Source organism: Manis pentadactyla, chromosome 6 (genome assembly GCF_030020395.1).
Source record: "Manis pentadactyla isolate mManPen7 chromosome 6, mManPen7.hap1, whole genome shotgun sequence".
In the NCBI taxonomy this organism is placed as follows: Eukaryota; Metazoa; Chordata; class Mammalia; order Pholidota; family Manidae; genus Manis; species Manis pentadactyla.
The window spans coordinates 97,689,874-97,710,145 of NC_080024.1; the positions used below are offsets into that span (position 1 = coordinate 97,689,874).

At 46.2% G+C, this 20,272-nt stretch overlaps 1 protein-coding gene across 1 annotated transcript in view; it reads left to right on the forward strand.

The window, feature by feature from the left end:
* Nucleotides 1-20,272, forward strand: part of KLHL14 (kelch like family member 14) — a 90,115-nt gene that overhangs the window by 57,858 nt on the left and 11,985 nt on the right. The window contains exons 4-5 of the mRNA XM_036885501.2: nt 10,930-11,019; nt 18,203-18,281. Coding sequence (XP_036741396.1) covers nt 10,930-11,019; nt 18,203-18,281 — 169 coding nt within the window. The remainder of the gene's footprint in view (nt 1-10,929; nt 11,020-18,202; nt 18,282-20,272) is intronic.

A 20,272-nucleotide genomic window follows, 5' to 3' on the forward strand; every position in this document is an offset into this window, starting at 1 on the left:
TTCAGCACAAATCTCACTGTCTGTGTGACCTGAGCACTGACAGTCACTCTCAGTTAGGGTAGTGGGAACGCTCCTGAGATCCGAGTTCCCTGTATCAGCCCGAGGCCATCCTAAAGAATGCCAGGCCTTTCCGAGGACAGCAGCCAGGCCTGCCCCTTACCTTCAGCACACTGCTGTGGATGCGCGGTGAAAGAGGTGGACACGCCAAAGGCCCTCAGCCTTCCTGAGTGGTCTTCTTCCAGAATATAGAGCTGGCGGAGTGTCGGGGGGAGCAGAGGAGCAGAGAGACAGAGGGAGAGAGGCTCTTACCAGCCTGGTGTTTTTAGACCTTGGTGTCAGGAGACAGGAGGTAAAGTTGACCTTCTGTTTTGACTGGCTGCCTCCACGGGGTCCGCTGTGAACCTTTGTGAAGACGTCCCACTGCACTGAGCTGCATGCACTACACAGCTTCGTGGGGTCCCCTCGACCTGGCAGTGGATCTCCTTGGGTGGGGGTCCTTTCCTGGAGGTCTTGCCGAGCAAGCCTCCCAAGCCCCAGCTGGCCCACGGGAAGGTGCTGCATCCAAGTGCCCCAGCAAATCCAGAAACAGCACACTACCCCTCACCCTCACACCCTGGCGCAGCCAGCCCCCACCAGCCTCTGGCCTTTGGACCTCTCCTTGTACCTGCCAAACCCCAGGAGACAGGGAAACACCTGGCCCCAGAATTTGTCTACCAGCTTCGCTTTGTGTTTGGGGTGGAGGCAATCCGTTTTCCTGCAGGTGGAAACTGCCCTGTGTGCCCACAATTGCCCACAACCACTGTCTTAAAGAAATTTGCTACTCACTAATAGCCTGCCACATCATTGTATTATAGGCTAAATATGTGTGTGCACACATGTGAGTGTGTGTCGTGCACATCACAATCAGTCAGAACCAGTTTGGGGGCCACTTTTAGTGAGTCTTGCATAGATGGCCTGGCATATGTATTTAGATCAGTTTAAGACTTAGGGTCTCAGCCTAAAGCCTATGACAGGAGAAGTGCCAAATATTCATGCATGTTCATAAATATATTCATAAATAAGTGTCACTTAGCATTCAGTGACTATCTAGTTTAGCCAGTAAAAAATAGTGCCAAAAGAAGAGAAAAAGGGACTTCAGTATTTATCCTATTGTCCTACATGTATTTCTCTCTGGAGCTACTCAGTTCTAGTTCTCCACTCTCTCCCAACAATACAGATGTCAGAACTTCCTCAAGAGGCTGGTCAAGGGCCTCTTCATAGCCAAGACCACCTACCTGGGGCTCATCTCCTGAGGTCTGGGCTGTAAACTCCTTTGCACGTTGTAAGCTATCCATGGCCCAGCCCGACTGCCCATGACAGCAGCCAGGCTTACCCCGTACCCTCTGCACACCACTGTGGATGCGCGGTGAAAGAGGAGGACCCGCCAGAGGCCCTCAGCCATCCTGAGTGGTCTCGTTCCACCAGAGATAGAGCTGGTGGGCCGTTGGGGGGAGCAGAGGGGCAGGGAGACAAAGGGAGAGAGGCGCTTACCAGCCTGGTGTAACACACACAGGTTTGTGTGAATGGACATGCACACACACATGGGAGGAATGGAGAACAAATCCTTCTGCATCTTTGCAGGGAACGATCTTGGAAGTCAAATAAGTATGAACACACAGTAACGCAAGCACAAAGAGCAAACACAGTGGGGACCCTCTAAAGATGCAGAAGTGTTGCCCACAGTTCTGACGATCCTACCAACTACCTCTAGAAATATCATGTGGCTCCAAATGCCAGGAGAGATTTAATTAGAACAGAGGCTGTTACTGCTGGATTGTGGAAGGAGACCGTCCAGAGGGAATCTGAGCAGGGAGCACAGAGCCGCCTAAAGGACCTCATGGGAGGCAGTCAGCTCCTCTGACTGGCACACACGCTCCCCAGCCTCAACAACACTGTAACAAAGCAATCATAACATTAAGAACATTCCAGAAGTTAATTTAATTGTAATAATCAATTTTTATAAAATAGTTGAAATACAAACGGTAGCACTGGGGCCTAACCTAAGGTCTGGCACACAGTAGGAGCTTAGCAGAGCTCTGCTGCATCATGTCCCTGTTACTAATAGCGACTTTGGCTGCAGCAACAACGGAAGGATCCTGGTTAGCCTTAAGATTCAGCTCACGCCTCTCTTCTGCCCAAAGGGCTAGCGGTGCCCCCAGGCATCTGGTGCCCCTCTCCTAGACCACCTCGCCTCCTATTTCTCTGTGTGTGTTCTCTTACACACGGTGAGATCTGCGGTACAGGAACGGGAGCCCAGAGTTTTGCACAATAACCCACATTCCTCAATACTCATTTTGGAATGAAATGAGTGAATGGATGTCTTAATGGACAAATGACTCTTAAGTGTATCTTTGATAGCTCATGGGTGTTAAAGGGAACTGCTGGAGTTCACTTTCCAATAGTGAGTTTATGTGACCTGTATCAAGAAACTCTCCATAAATCTCCATTATGTAGACCACACACATTTCCTTCCTCTGTCTCAGTGACTAGAACGGCTGCGGGGCCATCCCCTAAGAGAATGTAAACTATTTAACAGTCATTTCTCCTGTCCTGTTGCCATATTCCCAGTACATAGTCCTGGCCCCCTTGACCTTTGTCAAGGGTCTTATTTTGACAGGTTTAAATATGTCTTGCTCTACTATTTTAACTCATTTAAAGATTAGTTTGCTGATTTTTAAATGAGCCTTTTTAGGTGTAGAGCAGAGAAAAGTACAATTTCCCACTGCCCCAGAGAGGTATGCTCAGGAAGACATTGGTTTGGCACTTAGGGAAGGGTGAACACTGAGCACCTTTCTCATCAGTGTGTCTCTGAAAACACAGCACCTTATAAAACAGGAACAACCCTGATCTTTGGAGGAAATTGAAACTTTCATAGCCAAAGGCATTTTTTTCTTTCCAAAAGTGAAAATAAAACTGTATTTATCATCTAACTAACATGCCAGAAAGTATCCAAAATTAAATCGTTGCTAGTGTAGTAACACAGTCATTATTTAGGACCATTTTCTAGCTAAAATAAAAGCAAGACTTTTAGTCAGTTTTGTTTAAACAGATAACAGACATCCTGTTTTAAGTCCCCTTAGCCTCAGAGGTTGCTAACTCTTCCACGCCATTAAGTGCTCAGAGCTTAAACTGAAAATCAAAAAGGATTTATTGAAAACCTTTGACCTTGGCACAATTAGGTCTGTGATAGATCCTAAGGAAACACGTCACAGTTTTTGAAGACCCTCCTTTGTTTAGAACTAGCGTGTGTGTGACGCTTGGGGTGGTCTCTCCTAGGAGCCGCAGATCCTGGGCTGGGGCACAGCCCCTCCTTTTCTTCCTTTTCCTTCTTGACTTCCTCTCTCACATCCAGTGAAGTGAGGAATTTTTTTACACCTTCCACAGAAGTAAATTTCAGTCTGTCCTAGGTAGCATTCACTCATTAATGCTACTAACATTTTTTGGTTCACTGACATTTCTGATAACTGTATTAGGTATAAAAGCTATCAAAATGCCGAGCCTGACCCAGCACTGTGCATGGGGTCCTGCACCAGCAGGAAGCTGGGGAGACCATGGTCTGGCCTCAGGAGCTCAGAGATCCTACGGGAGAGACAAGCAAACTGTGATCTTAACATACAGTATCCCAACCTGCCGAGTGTGCAGCCCGATGCACGTAGGGCAGTGTTTGCCGGGGGCAATATCACTGTCAGGAAAACTCTCCCTTGGACACAGCTTTGAGCGGGGGAGAGAAACCAGCTCTCATGGTTCTTGCACACCCTCTAAAACTAACACGTGTGCGCCCTTGCTCAGATGTATACATCGTGAACTCACTTCAATAATTTTGTCCCTAGTGGAACTGTGGGAACCTGACTCTGTGTGCAGAACAAGTTGAGGGGTGAGGGAGAAAAGGTTGGCAACCTTGGGGTCAGTTCAGAATTTCAACCAACTCCTCAATGAATCCAGAACATGTGAATTTCTTATGAGGCTTCATTGTCCAGAGGAACTGTGCATGAGGATCAAACCACCCCCAAATACACAAACCACTATTTGTAGTTTGAGTCCAAATATAACAGAAAAAAGAAACAGAGCCTTTTCTGTGGATTATTTATTCAATAATATCTATTAAGCATCTGCTTCATGTACAATGTTTCACAATGTGTCTGTTTCTGTCTCTCAGAGAAGCACAGGGCCCAGCTGCTAGGTCTTTGTGGAAAGACTATGTGGTAGGATTAAACTAGCTAGCACATTTTTAAACATCTATGTTTCTCAACTACATTTACTATAAAATTGAGAAATTATTTTTAAAAAATCAAAATTGCCATGTACAGTTCCATGGCAAAGCAGACGCCTTCAATATTAACAGAGTGAGGCATCTTTCAGGTTATATCTGTTACTGACAGCATGTAATTGCTATTTGAATTTGCTTCAATGATTAAATATTTCACAAATATATGTTGTAGCAATACCATGCTTCCAAAATACCATTTATTTTGCCTGTTTAGATAACTCCATAGAAAAGAACACTTTAAAAGCAGAAATCACATAATTATAGGTAACATAAATTATGATATTGTGAAATCAAAACCCCAAAGAAGAATGTATGAAGTACAAGTGGATTTTAAATGTATGAAAAGATGCTCAACCTCTGTCATAATTAAGTAAATGCACATTTAAGTTTTAACTATATACCTATTGTTCTCCTACCATCCTGGAAAAGATACAAGTGTGAAAAGAGGTACAATGTAATGATATCCATCAAAATGTAAAACCCAGCCATCCTTTGGCCCAGAAATTCCACTTAGAGGAACTAATTTGCACATAAAGAAAGTTCTGTGTGTGCACATGGGGCGCCTATGAGGACAGTCAGCGGGGCACTGGGCGGCGGACTCAGCACACGTCCCCTCCCCCTCCAGCCTCTGCTCCTCCCTCTTGTCTGCACCGCAGGAGCCCCTCCCTGGTCACCTTCCTTTTCCGCTTTTACTCCCACCGGACCCACACAAACTAGAGTGCTGTTTTCAAAGCATAAATCTGATTGCATCACTCTGCTGCTTAAATCCCTCTGATCATGCCTTTCCATCATGCTAAGAATAAAGTCCACACCACTTACCCCAGATGATAAAGACCCACTGACAGCCTCTGCCTGCCTGCGGACTTTGGCTGCATTTACCCCACCTCCTTGGCCCTCTGCCGGTGTTCCAGACACCTAGGCTTGCTTTCTCTCTGCCTCTCAGGTACGTCCAGACTTCACATTCAACCTTAAATGTCGTTCTCCCTTCCCTGCTCACCTAGCTCGAGCAGTAACTAGGCACTCATCTGCCAGCACATCACCCCAATTTCTTTCTCTTTATACATCCAGCATCAGACTGTGCTCCTCTCCGTGAGGTGTGGATTACCTATTTCTTTCCCCTGTAACTTAAGCACTACAAGAGCTTAGCTCCCTGCCAGGAAAGTGTCCACCTGTGAGTGTTTAATAAATGTTTGTTGATTGAATTAAGAATGGATGCTTTATAGGATCCCCTTCAAAAGGAACACAGTGGGAGACATCGCTGTCTTCCAACCAGGTGTCCTCCTCACACCTGATCTGCCCTCGGTGTCCCTCCTGGGCCTCATCTAGGGCCTCTCTTCTCCTGGTCTCGCTCTTCCCTATACGTCCCTGCCTGGGCCTCCAAGCCCGTGAGCCCTTCATTCCCGTATCAGCACCCTGCATGACCACCTCGCCCACTTCACTCAAGTCATCTGCTCAGAAAAGTCAGCATTTCGGCCACTGTCAGGTTCCACACCCTGTAACTCAGTGTCCTCTGACCCTGCCTCTTGCTTTTCACCATGCTGGTCGTTTGAAACCAAAGTGCCTATTTATTTGTCTGCATGTGTATAATGTGCTTCCCCTGACTGGACAGCCCCTTGTGCGGCTCACCATAACCTCTCCAGCAGGTAGAACATACTGCCTGGCGTAGAGCAGCAGCCGAACAAATACTTGATTGGTGGAGAATGAATAAAGGATGTATTCTTGAGTGCAAAAAAGCAGATCCTAAGCAGTGTGCCTCTGGAGGCTGCTGCCATTTGTATTCAGAAATGGCTCATATTATAGTGTCTCTGGAAGGAAAACCCAAGGAACAGCCTCTGTGATGGGCAAATGGGACAGGAGGGAAACCTATTGTCCTATATGGGAACCTGTTGTCCAATATACCCCCGCTGTTTATAAAATTGTACTTTTATTATTGGTGTTAATCACTTTTTCAAAAAATTTGTCATATTTATAGTTTCACAAGTTATGTGTTTGAGGCCAAAAGGAAATTAAGGCCTTTATAAGTGTCACGTTGAAACGATAAACCTTCAATCCCATTTCTTCAGCAACCCTGTAAACTTGCCACAGCCCTGTGCAATCTCCCTTTCGGATTTTCATGCAAATCTGTGGTTGCAGAGGTACCTGTGCTTTCTGCTGGAAGAGGTATACACTCCTTAGGTACAAACTATGGAGGGAGCGGAGCAGTGCGGACCTCCAGCAGAGTAAGGCCTTTGAAAGGGCAGTGAGCCCCCTGCACATTGCATAAGCCAGCAAAGGGCCTCTGTGTCCAAGATGCTTTGAACCGGCTCACAAGGTTGAAATATGCCCTCATTGTTTAAAAAATAAATAAAACCCTTCCAGTAGGAAAAAATAAAACTACTCCAGTAGTGAGTAGACTCTACTCACTCTTAACTGGCTGATTTGCTTGGGGATTCCTGGGTCTATCAAACAACCAGACTCTACATTAAGAAAACCAACCATTTGAATATCCAGATGTACAGAAAAAAATTTAAAGGCATGTCTGCCTGCCCTAATCAAGGATTCCTTTAAATATGAAAATACTAAACATTTAAAATATGATTCAATATAAAAATTATACAGGAATTTCAGGAACACCATCACTGAACACAGGTACCCAGTAATTATTTGCTGGTTGAATGAACATACCTATTGAAAATCAGTAGAGTGAAATGGAAGAGCGTGGGTTGGGATCCAGTTAGCCCATGTTTGGCTTCCATCTCTGCCATTCATTAGCTCAGTACGACCTTCAGGAAGGGACTTAACCTCTCACAGCTTTGTATTTCTGGTAGAGAGAAAAGGAGCGAGTAAGCCTCCCTTGGAGTTAGCTGTATGGAGTGAAAGGTATAGGTAAATAAAATGTGGGTGTATTTAATCATGTATGAGATTTTATCATGTATTATATAACACCATACATGATTTCTTTCACTTATCACTGCCTGCCTGACTGGGAGCAAATGAATGACAAGAACAAAACACAATTGTTATATTTTCAGAGATATAATATAGGTAACTATTTATAAATATACCTACATATTTAATTTGCATATATACACACATATATGGCACCTGCATAGGGCCTGGGTAAGTGTGGTTCCAGTTGTGAAAGGTGACAAAATTGTCTGAAGGTCTGACTCCATTTTCATATCTACAAAGGCCAGTCTTATGCATAACATTCCAGGACACTGTCTTGCATGGGTACAAAATGGGGTAAAGGACTTTGTGTAACTGAAATTCTTATGGCCCTGAAATTATGGGAAAATGATTAGCAGTGTGGACGTGAGCTGGGGCAGATGCAGGTTGTAACAATTGCGACCGTTATTGAGTGTGTGGTGATTTGTCGTCCTGCAGAGTAAATCCTGGGACTTAATCCCCTCCGCACGCTTACCTTATAGCAACACCCCACCCCCACCTCCGTTCCTACTCTCTTCATTAAAAATACAAAATGTGAGGGCCTCCTGTGACTTCCCAGGCTGGAGCAGTGCGCAGACCGCCTTGGGTGTAGGGGTGAGCCACGGTGTCCCCTCCAGAGACCAAAGGTGGCCCTGTGCTCAGTTTTCTGGCTTTTTCCCTCTTTCCTGCTGGCACTTCTAGATCATTTAATAAAGTTGAGAATTCTCACAAAGGGCCTTATAAACACGTGTTATTAGATTTTAAATTTGATTTGGAAGTGCCTCTCCTCCTCCCTCTGAGTAAAGTGACCTTTGTAAATGGAGAGAAGTGGGTTTAGATGACAGTCATGATAAATGCGGTCATGTTCACTCAATAAAATAAGGCCCAGTGCATTTGAGGATAAATCAGTGAAATGTACAGCCCCACCTGTCTGTCTCCATCATTCATTCCCACTGTCACTTTCACAGTGGCTGATGGATCACAGTCGCTGTAAAATTAGACAGGCTTTAATCTCATCTCATCCTGATTAGCTTCTCTTTACCCTTTCCCTCTAACTCACTGACTGACACGCTAAAAACTCACTCTGGGCTGTATGTGAACACGGAGCACAAACTTCTCCTCCAATGCCTGCTGGCGAGGGCAAGGCGGTGTCCGTCCAGAGCGACCTGGAAAGGGCCACGATGTACTCCTAGTTATTCACAAGCTGGTCAGCACGGCGCCCGGTGCCATTTTGATCAGGTGTTTGCTCTGCTCACTGCCCTGCTTCCCTTCAGCCTTCATCACAAGTCAAAGGATTGGGTCGTTTGCAAAACTCAAACATAGGTTTAATATAGGGTTTTTTCTAATAAATTCAGAGTGTTTTACATTCAGAATAATTTCAGAGACTTATCTGGGTGTATTTATAGCCTCTTGATTCATGGTAACAATTCAGCAAAGATAATAATTCAGGACTGAAAATACTGAAGTACTCAGCCAAGAAGTACAGCATACAAGGTATAAAAACAAGAGTGTATATGTGTAGATAAATGAGGAGACCTTCAAGTAGCCTTTATGTTAGGACTTCAAAGACCTTTTTTCTTTTTCTGAAGGTTTCAATAGTTTAGTGTAATAGCTCTATTTGTTTTCACAAAGCATAACAATAGGGGTAATCAAATGAGACAGAGGCTTAAGATTAAATCTTGTATGACTTCCTCCACTTAATTTCTGCCTGCCTGAATGGAAGAAAATGAATGGCAAGAATAAAACACAAGTATTCCTATATTGTAAGAGATTGTGCTTCATTATAAAGCTGGACTTCTAGTTAAAAAGAAGATGATAATATAATTTTTCACTGTTTATAAGATTTGGTCATCGAACTGACCAAAACTTCAAGAACAGTATTGGAAGAGTGGCAGCCCTAAAGAAGCTGGCGGTAGCTAGTGGCCCCTGTTCTCGCACGCAGGTCTCGCGGGGCTGGAAGGACACGGGTGATCAGCTCTGTGCATTTGCACTGCCCGGAGGCTGTCCACAGGGCACACAAGTAGTAGGTGGTGCAGTCGGTGTTTGGCATTTTGGAGCCATTATGAGATTCCAAACAATGACCAGTTAATTTAAAAAAACAAAAAGATGTCCAAAACATATCCAATCTTCTTTGCTCAATGAACTCAGCATACACTCTGTCCCACTGGCCTGTTAAAAGGCCACGCAGTTAAAAGCATTTTCCAGAGAGATAACAGAAGGTTGAGGGGCAAAGGACATTCCCAAAGTGAGTCCCTAAATTAACCCAACTACTTAATGGGCCCGCAGAGCTGAGACACGCCCAATTTCTGCATCACCCCGGAAGCCAGTGACTTGCATACCAACACCTTCTCCCTAAGGGATATATGTCCAAAAACAATGAACATTCCCAATAAAGATGAATAAATAATAAAAGCTCCTAAAATCCTTTAAAATCCTGTAAGATGCTTACTTGATCTCATTTGCTCTTTCGGAAGGTGTGTTACAGGTTTTAAAACTATGCCTGTTTCTCATTTTTATTTACATATCTTAGCCTGCATCCGTGCATCCTAAGAAAAAGAAAACATAGAGGAACAAAATGAAATGAGAGACACACATCATCCAAAATAAGTCGGGTGCAAGACAGACCCCCCTCGGCCCCGGGGAAGGAGCGGAGCTCGGGCTGGCCCCGCCTGGACTGGCCGCCCCAGCGCTCTGCTGACCCGCGTGCAGCAGTAAGCTCCCTGCCTGAGCGCTCACGCCGCCTCCCATTTGTCCTCGCCTGGATTTAAGGCGCGCATATGATGAGCTGAGCAAGGACATCATTTTTCCTACTGGTGTCACTGGGCCCAAACCACCGTATGTGTAGGATAACTAATGCCGTGTAAGCGGACACTTACCATATGACATTGGAACAGCAGGGACTAGCGCTGCCCTGCACACCGGCGACAGGACAGGGGCGCCCCACCCTGGCTGTGTGTATCTCCCAAAAGAAAATGTAAATGAGAACAAATGCAGAGAAACCCGCTGCAGGGGGTTTCTGAGTATCGCGCCCTCCTCACAGAACCCCCATCCGGGCAGGGAGGATGTGGCCAGGGCAGTGGAAAGGTGTTCCTGACAGTTCTTATTGTTGTTACAGAAGAGCTCCTAAGCACAGAGATAGAAACTGTGTGATTGTGCTACTAATAACCTTGTACAGTAAATTAAGCATATACATTTGGAGAAGGCATTAAATCAGCAGGACCCTAATTTAAAAACTTAGAACTGTATGGAAATTCAGCTTGCTCATTGCTGTGGAATAAAAGCTACCAAGCACTCCAAGTCTGTCTGTGGAAAGATTGCCAGCAAACCAAGTTTGGGCAGAGCATCTTCGTGGCTCCGAGTGGGCGCAGGGGTTACTTTCGACCATTTGGGGTGCCAGTCATTGCTTCAGGTGTGATCCCCACCACCAGGCAGCTGAGGGGAACTTAGAATCTGAAGTAGCATGGCAGGTCGTTCTTGACTAATTTGTGGAATAACATTATGTAGAATTAATCAAAAGGGGTTGGACTTGAAATCTCTGTGAGCGCAGCACGGAGCCGCTGCGGACAGCAGTGCCCGCTCTGCTGCCAATGGCTCCTATTCCTTCTGATTCAGTCTTGCATTTGTACACTTCAGTGGAAGCGAAGAACATGTGAGCCAGAGTCTCACCTCCCAACGTGTGAAGCTCACACTTCTCCTTTCTCCTTTCTCCCTTCCAGTTATGCCGTACAACAGCGCCCACCACTGCGTTGTGGAGGTGGAGAACTTCTTGTTCGTGCTGGGTGGAGAGGACCAGTGGAACCCCAACGGTAACTATCCAGTCCCCTATAAGAGGCGTTCAGCCATCACGTGTGTGCTGGGAGGCATTCGGTGAAGTCCGCTTTGTAATTACTGAGGAAAATGTATTTCTGTGCTGCAGGGACAAATGAAGGAGCTGGTGAGTTGGGCTGACAGTTGGAGGGAGGGTCAGTCCTGAGCTTGCAGAGGACGTGGGCAGCGGAGCATTCACCCAGGGACCGTCAGGGGATTTGGCTTGGCAGGGACACCCTAGCCCCTCACCTTATCCATCCCCTGAGAAATGCCACAAGCATAAGCCAGACTCCCTAGAGGCAGGTAGCAAGCGGCAGCTCTTAGGAATGTTCACCACCTTCTCCACCACTTTTCTCCCGTTTTATCAGAACAGCAGGGCAGCTTCAGTACATGAGCGTCCTGCACAGCCCAGCTGCACATGACCTTCATGGGGGCCTTTCGCAGCATTGCTCGTCAACACACATCCTAGTTGCTGCACCTTTGCAAGGACCTCGTCCTCTTCCGCAGCTCATCCTGCATCCTCCCTGCTGATGATTACCTCCTAAATTTATCACCAAGGGAAAGTAAACATTTTAGCATACTTCCCAAGCCAAACACCTGCAGGGAGAACACTGCACCTTGCAGAATACGCAAAATTATCAATATATTTTTTGGAAAGTTTGCACAATTATCAATATATTTTTTGGAAAGTTTGCACATGAAGGAGGAGGGACTGTTGTAGCCTTCTGTGTAACAGAGATAATTATGACTGAGAATGCACAAAACAGCTTGCAGGTACACATTTTTACTTTAAAACCCCAGAACACCCAGCTGAAATTACATATATTGCATATATTTTATTGTGAATGCTCTCTTTTAGCACCTGCACTAAGGCAAATTATAGAAAATTGTTACATCTGTTCATTCTAGAAACTCTGAAAGGAAAACAACCCAGGCCACCATCCAAGAACATTTCTTTGAAGAGAGGGTGATGTTCTTTCTCAAGACCTGCAGTCTTCTTGGTTCATATCTTTCAATGTCAGAAAAAAGATGGTTCCTGGGCTTTGTGAGAAACAGATTTAGAACAGAATCAAAAATGATAAATTTAACAACTCTCCTCTAACTTGTCTTTGCAATGACAGATTTGATATGTTCCCCAAAAAATCCTGGTGTGCATACAGTCCACTGTCAACTCCCCATTTTTGTTTAACCTAAAGTGATTTGCACGGAATGGAGCATTTGTAAGTAAACAGTGCACAGCCGTCAGGTTATCTACAAGGTTTGCATATCAGGTGTATTAGGAGGACATTCTTTTTGAAGCCAGATTAAAATCAGTACCTGAGAAGAGAGGGTTGGGATGCCCCACCTCTGACTCCTCTCTGCTCACCTCCCTTCCCAGGCAGAACAGCGTTCTGCTGAAATAACAGTCTTGGTGGACAACTCAGTTTTCACAAAATGCTGTGAACTTCCCATTCCTATGAGACAGACCTTAGTCCCCAACACAGAGCACCTGCTCCCCAGTCTATGCCCCCAGGTCTATGCCCCCAGAATGTCCTGTACCTGCTGACTGCCCACCTCTACCAAACCCACAGCTGAGGGCTGGCTGGGTCGGGAGTGACACGGACCCTTTCCTTCTTCTGGTCTAGAGCATCAAGGTTTTATCCTTGAATTAATTCAGGTTGCCGTGACACTGACCTGCCTGTCTCCTCCCCCAAGAGGAAGGGTGACTCAGCCCAAAGCCCTCACTGCACAGCCTGTGAGAACCACTGCAGGCAGCACAGCCTCTTGGTTGCTGTGAGGACCCTTTCTTGCCGCCCCCCTGCGCGTGCCCCGGTGAGGACCTGTGGGAAGAAAGCTTGTCACACCACAGACCCGGGCGCCGCTGCCCATGTGACTCAGCGTCTCTTCTGTCTTGCTTTAGCCAGTAGGAGGCTCAGGATTGAATTTCAGTGAAAGTTCGATTACTGTATTGTCATTTGACTTTTCGTCTCTGCATGGCCCTGGCAGCTCTCCTGCTGTGAGACCCCTTTCTAGAACGTTGGGACTGCTGCCTGCACGCTGCGCTGACATGCCTGCTGGGAAGTCATGCAGTGTGGACCTGGGCTGATGGCCACCAGTTTGGTTTTCCAAAGCACAGGAGAACCGGCCGCACCATGAGGCAAGCGGGCTGGACTTTTGTACCCCTGCGTCAGCCAGCCGGTCACTAGCTACAGCTCCCCCCGGGTGGGGGGCGAGGGCAGGCCACGAGGTGGTCTGCTCAGCTGAAGGGCAAGTCCCCAGAGAGCAAGCGGCTGTGACCGCGAACAGGCGGCTCTCACAGCAGGCAGGGCCTGGCTGCCCCTGGGCGAGGTGCCAGGACACACACACACCCACAACGATCCCTTAGACGTTGTCCACGCAGCTCATGTTCCATCCCTCCAGTCAACCAGCTAACTCTTGTATTTGTAGTAGTATTTATTGGGTCCTCGTTATTGCCCTGGAACTTTGCTGAGCACCCACCTGCATCATTGCACTTCATCCTCACCACCACCGTGTGGGGCCCGTCCCCTGACGGCTCTGGTTTTACTGAATCTAACGCTGAAGAGGTTAAATCACTTGCCAGAATGCACAGCTTGCAAGGAGGTGGGCTCCAGGGTCGGTCTGACTCCTGACCATAGTCTTCAGCGCCGTATCCCAGCCCCTGTCACATGAATATGTGCCTTTGGTCAGATGCTAAACAACAATCGTGGTCTTACCTTTGATCTGGGGAAATTACATCAGTATGGTATGGCAGTGGAAAATGGCCCTCCATCATTCTCCATTTAGAAAACTATGAAGGGACTCAATCATCTCAAAAATAGGAGATTTTCGTAATACCTTGTGCAAATAGCAGCAAGTAAGCAGTCACTGCCAAAACTTGCAAAGAATAGCAGCCCTGTGATGGTGTGTGGACCCTTGAATAAGATGGGAGTGGGAGGCACAGCTGAAAATCCATGTATGAATTCTGACTCCCCAGGTGTGTAGCTACTAACAGCCTCCTGTTGACAAGAACCCTTACTGACTAACACATATAATGCAAAAATATAATTTTATTTATCTGTTGGCTTTGATTATAAGACCCAAATTTGAAATCATGAAACATATTAGTTACTAGAAATATAAGCAGGATACATACTCTACTCAGCCATAGATATTAACTCCTATTAACTCGCTTCATGTCATTAGTGATAGGAATTCATTATTGTATTCTGCCAGGGCCCAGCTTACGGAGAGCCCATTCACATTTGTCACTTATTGATGACCAACTCCCACAGAAACTGCCCTCGGGTGTCTTCCTTCTCATACCCTCAGCCTGCGGCTGAAAATTGCCAGCCTTGATGGCTTTTACCTTTCACCCAAGTGATAGTCAAAAGTGGTGTCTGGTGACAAGGCATCACCGAAAAAAGAGAAGTGGAGGAAGACAGGAAAAAGATGGAAAAGAGGAGAAGAAACTAAAAGATTGAAAAGTAATCCAAACCCCATTGCATGGGGCCACCAGTCTCCGGCTGCTAGCAGGGTTGTAGCAGAGGCCGCAGGGAAGGGAGGAATATCCCATTTTACCTCACCTCATTCCTCCTGAGGTCCATTATCCCCTCCGGCTCCAGAGGCCTGCCTTCTCTCTGTCTCACCAGTCCTCCGTCCTGCCTCCCCTTCCTACCACTGGCCCGACGTGGGGAAGTTCTCCCTTCATCTCATGCCCGTAGCACGCCAGGAGTCCCTGCCCAGCCTCCTCTCTGGGAGCAGCCCGTACCTGCTCAGTGCACGCAGGCACTCCCATCACTGAAAGGAGGTCCGTGTTTTCCTCCAGATGCAAATGCCAAACCAAACTCCACAGAGAAGCATTCTCAAACATGTGGGTATGTTTTGTGTTCCTATTAACAGCATTAATCTTCAGACACATTGGGGATTAACCCTGGAAACTGACTATTAAGAATGATTTTTTTTCTACAGAGAAACCATAGCAAATTCTATAAAAACTCCCTTATGAAGGAACTCTAGACGTAATTCTTCCTGGAGGTGGAGCCTCCCTTGGTGGAGCCCAAAGCGTCTGGGCCTTCCTCACTCCTCACTCTTACCTCCTTCTTTACATCCCCAAATAACACTTAATTTACCCCCCAACCAGGCCATCCAAACCCTCCTGCGTTGATGCTTGGAATTCATGATCTCACATCAACAAAATCCCTAAAAACATGAATGGCCCCTTAAAGTTCTTTTGTCGTCAGAGCCTGGCCGTCCTCTGTGACCGGCAGCCCCTCTGCCACCTCCCTAACGGGGATCGGGTCCCTGCTCCCCTCCAGCCCCACAGGCGGGCAGCTTCTCCGCTGGCCCCTCATGGCCTCCCACACGCCCTGACACCCACCACTTTCCAGGACATCCTCAGGTCTTACCACCTGCTGCCACCTGTGCACTTCTCCACTGGGAAGCCTCCCCACCTTCCCTGCTGCTTGTCCACTGGCCGTCATCCCTTGCATCCTCACCTCTGTCCTTATTGGGTTCACGTGCTATTGCCCACCCCCAAAACCACGTCACCACGTGTGCCCACAGCCCTTCATCCATCTCTCCCTCCATTATGCTTGCCTGGCAAAGCCCTGGCTAGACCCAGCTGTCTTCCACCTCTCCCTGCCCCTGAGCAACTAAACATGGGCCTAGGAAACCACACAGCCGCGCTGGCCTCTATGGACCATGCTGGCACCAGGCAGCGCCATGGGGCGTCCCTGGCCAGTGCTCTCTCCCACCTCCCAGGGAGCTGCTTCCTGCTTTCTGCCTCCTCCTGTGCCTCCTCCTCCCAAACCTCCCTCCCACTTCAGCTGACGGCCTTGCTTCTTAGCTCAGTGAGAACAGAAGCGATCAGAAGATGGGCCTGCATCTTTCACTACCAAGGCCATTCACGGGCCTCTGCTGCTGCCAGGCCCTTTGTCTCTGCTCCAGTTCAAGGCCTATTCCTCATTCCCTATTACCTGCTCAAGGACTTCCTGGTATTTATGAACTTAGAAACAGCACCAGACTACCAAGTGAAGCCTTCTCTTGGTGCTGTGTCCTCCACTATGATTTTCTCTTCATGCAGGAGCCTGAGGAGTATGGCCTGGACCCTCCTACCTCTGCTTCTCACACCTTCTCTCTCAGGAGCCCCCTCAGGCTGTCCCCCCACTGTCTCCCATGCAGCACTTGTCAAGACCGCCACCTGCCTCCATGCTGCCAGGTCTGGTGCCCGTTCTCAGCTCACTTGGCTTCTCAGGATGCTGTTGCACGCAGCTTCAGAGACACCTGGCTTCCCCTGCCTTGGACAGCACCTTCCCCTGGCTGCTTTCTCTTCTTTTACCCAGGCACTGATTCCCAGGACCGCTTCTCGTCCATCTCCCTACCCTCTCCCTAGAAGCCTTGATCTTGGTCTACAATTCTAAATAACCTCTGGACTAAGGCTCTAGAGTCCCATCTGCTGCCTCATCCAGCCAGTGGTCTATCGGATGCTTCCGGGGTCAGACCCTATGGCCTCTCAAGGCTGGGTCTGAAAGGACTCGGGTCTTCTCTCCCTGACCCCTGAAGTCCCGCCTGCTCCTCTCACCTCAGCACATTTCATGAACTTCCATCCAGTTGTTCAGGCCAAAAGCCTGGCAGCCCTCCTGACCTCTCCCCTTTTATCTCATACCCATACTCAGTCTACCAAAAATCTTCTTTGCTCTGCCCACATGGTAAACCCCAAACTTGACCATGTCTCAAAGCCTCCACCCTCATTCAAGCCACCATTGGCTCCTGCCCGACAACTGCAATGGCCTTCGGACAGCTTCCCTGCTTCGAGTGGCCCCCCTGTAGTCTATTCACACAGCAGCCAGAGTGATCCTTGTAAGAGACGAGTTAGTCCATGTTCCTCATTTGCTCAGAATTTTCCAGTGGCTTCCTATTGTCCTTAACCAAGAGCACAATCCTGCACCAGTACCAGAGCACACTGTGCTCTGGGTCTGCTACACGCCTGCCCAAGTCACCCCAGGTCTCTTGAACTCAAGGCCAGTCCAGCAATGTCACACTCACCTGGCCATCTGTGTGGTAAGCTCACTCTGCAGATATTTGCACAGCTTGCAGAAGACATCTGTGAACAGGAGACAGTCCTACTAAACCTGGCTTCCCGTCTATCAAGCCTTGCTTTGGTTTTCTTTATAGCATTCATCTCTACTTGAAAAATATTATATATTTGTCATTCATTTACAAGAACAGGGACTTTGCTTTCCTTGTTTACCAATATAGTCCCAGAACCTAGAACATGTAAGTGATGTAGTAGGTGCTCTGTATATTTGTGCAATTAATAATTGTGTGTGTGGGTGCCTGCGTGACAGGCACCCACACACACTCCTGTCTGCTCACTCCTGCAGTGATGTCTGGTCCCCATATTTCAATGTTTAGACACATATATGAACAAAAGCAGACGTTTGGAGTTAAGGCCTCAGGTGCTGTAGGTGATCATCATCTCAGGCGCCACACAGAAAATGTAATACACCCTTTGCTCCTATTTCTTCTTTTGGTGTCCATCTCAATTAAAATAGGATTCATTTTAGTAGGCATTACTGTGCTTCTTAGGCTCAACAGAGGGGATAAGCTGGTAGCCGGGTCCAAGGACTTGTTTCTCACTTCAGCATGTGCACCTGCCCCCAAACACACATAATCCACACAGCCTGCAGAGACTAAAACCGATTCCAAATGGAAACCCTTTCTTAGTGATCACTACTGTTTCCGCGGGGAGAAAGCCACTCTATCTGCCACTGGGACTTACTGGTTCAATTAAAGAGGCTCTTCTCAGCAGCACCCTGCAGTGTGGTCTCTGCAACTGATTGTAGACAATAACATATTTTAAAACATAAAAACACCAAATCCAAGGCATTTTTACCCTGATGACATGATAAAACTGGTTTGCTAAGCATACTTGCTTTTACTGTTATGGTTGATTTATTTTTATTTCAACTCCTTCTGAAAAAGAGAAAGAAAGGTGGAGAATGAGAGAAGAAAACAGGAAAAACATTCAAGGCAGCATATTTATTTTCCTCCTGACCTGTTGCTTCTCACACTGTGCAGATAGTTCCTCTACTTAACACATTTGTTTGTTAAACCTGAGAAGAGACAGCTTATAAAATATTGTTAAATATGCAAAACCACAGAAGAATCTAAGTTTTAAGTGTCTCAAATATATTTTTACAGGAAAGCACAGTACAAATTTTGTTAGCCGATACGATCCCCGATTTAATAGTTGGATACAGCTCCCACCAATGCAAGAAAGGTAAGTGTTTATTTCTCATGCCCAAAACTCTCTGGCTGCCTTGCAGGAAGCACGGGTCCTGAATGGTTTCCTATGATAATATTTGCTAAGCAGAGCCAATGAAAGATATCAGGCAAAAGAGGAAACTTGGTCTGGCCGATTTAGATTAACTGACCTGTTAATGCAATGGAGAAAAATCATCAAATCAACCATTGGTTGTACTGTAGGAAGAACAAGATTGTATGACTCATCTTCCTTTATTCGATTGCATGGTTTTTTGGCAAACAGAGCTAAAATCTCACTGGCTACTCCACTCTTCTCGGTGATATGTTGAAATCCTATCATTGAAATATAAAACAGCATTCTTACAATGTTACACATTTTGATGCAGAAACTTCAGTATTAAGTGTTCAGGTATCACTAACTCAAATCCTTTATATTTGCCACCTCAGATATTTTACCATTATACATTCAAGAACAGGTCATTTGTTAGTTTTTTGTTTTTTTTAAGTCTTGCAAAGTGTCATCTGTTTTTTAATGTATTTGGTGTTTATCTCATCCAAGTCTCCTCGTTGCCAATGGACTAGATGGCTATTTATTATATTTATATGTATTTTAACCCTCTTGGATGTTATTTAGGCACCAAGCCACTTCTTAATATGCATATGCAAATTCGCATGCTAAATTTTGAATGCCTGTTTTATTCCAGATAATATCCTGATATCCTGTTGAACAAGTTCTCCAATATAACAGTAACAATAAGCTGCAACCTATTTCTTCTTCTCAACCAAATTATTTAAATAATTTTCTTTATTTCCTCATGAGTCTTCCTCTTAACATCTCTTTTTTATTTTTTAACATTCAGTTCAGTCACACAGAAGTCAAATTAGATCTTTCAGCATAAATTTGAAAGTTAAAAGGAAAGTTTCAGATAATACCATTCACTCAAAAAGGTGTATTCCTACAGCCAAAGAACGTGTGAACCTGGGCCCCAAAGAAACTCACTATCTAACTTTCTAGTCATAGAAATGTATTAAAACTCAGGAGACTCAAAGCTATCCACCAAAAGTGGCAAAAGGCACAGTATGTTGTAAAGATCACAGAACTTTTAGAATGTCCAGTTCAAAGGTACCTACAGAAACCACTCTAAGTCGATTAACACCCGGACAGCAGTCTCAGTCCTCGGCGTGTCTGCGTGTGCACATTCACACAAAAGCACCTGGCTCCTCCTCCAGGGCACCTGGCTTCTCTTTTTGGGGTTGTTTCCAGGTTGCTGTTTTCATGGCAGCGTTCCTGTACCCTTTAATCAGAATCATTCAGAGAAGTTTCATCTCAGAAGACATTTTTAAAATAAATATCAGTAGTGTTTGAAATGTCAGCATCTCATCACCACGGCCTCTTTGCTGGGACTGCACACCACGATAATTAACCTTCACGCCTTCAGGGTGGGAGGCATAGCTCACGTTGCGGTCAATTATCTCGCTGTAGGGCCCCTAAGGATGAGAAGTATCACTGCAAAACCTAATTAGTAATTTTTTTTTAATGTGTATTGTTTACTTGATATCCGGTAATGACTTCCTCTGAGGCACTAGGACCTATCATGGCAGGGTCCTACTTAGATGATTTTTAGCAGCTCATTGACCTGATAAAAAGACCTGCCATGGTCTGTCGGCGTCCGGCAGCCACCGTTGACAGGATGGACTGTTTAACGTTTCTTTCTGAATCATTATGGTATATCATGTCAGGTCCCTAGTAAAAGAAGGGTTGTCTTAGATTTAGAACAATCAACTCGACAGACCAAATAAAGAGCTCCTTACAGAGCTGAGTGGGACAAGGCAGAGCCCACAAATGCCCAATCTTCTGGCTCTGTGTCTCTGATGGGATGGTTGACCCAGGCAGCAATCCATAACTGAAAATGAAATTTTTCTGTCATTGCCAAGCCTCCGACCGAAAAAGTAGGATCAGTTACCACCATGGCTTAATTGGTGCTTCAACAAAGAAAGAAAAAAACC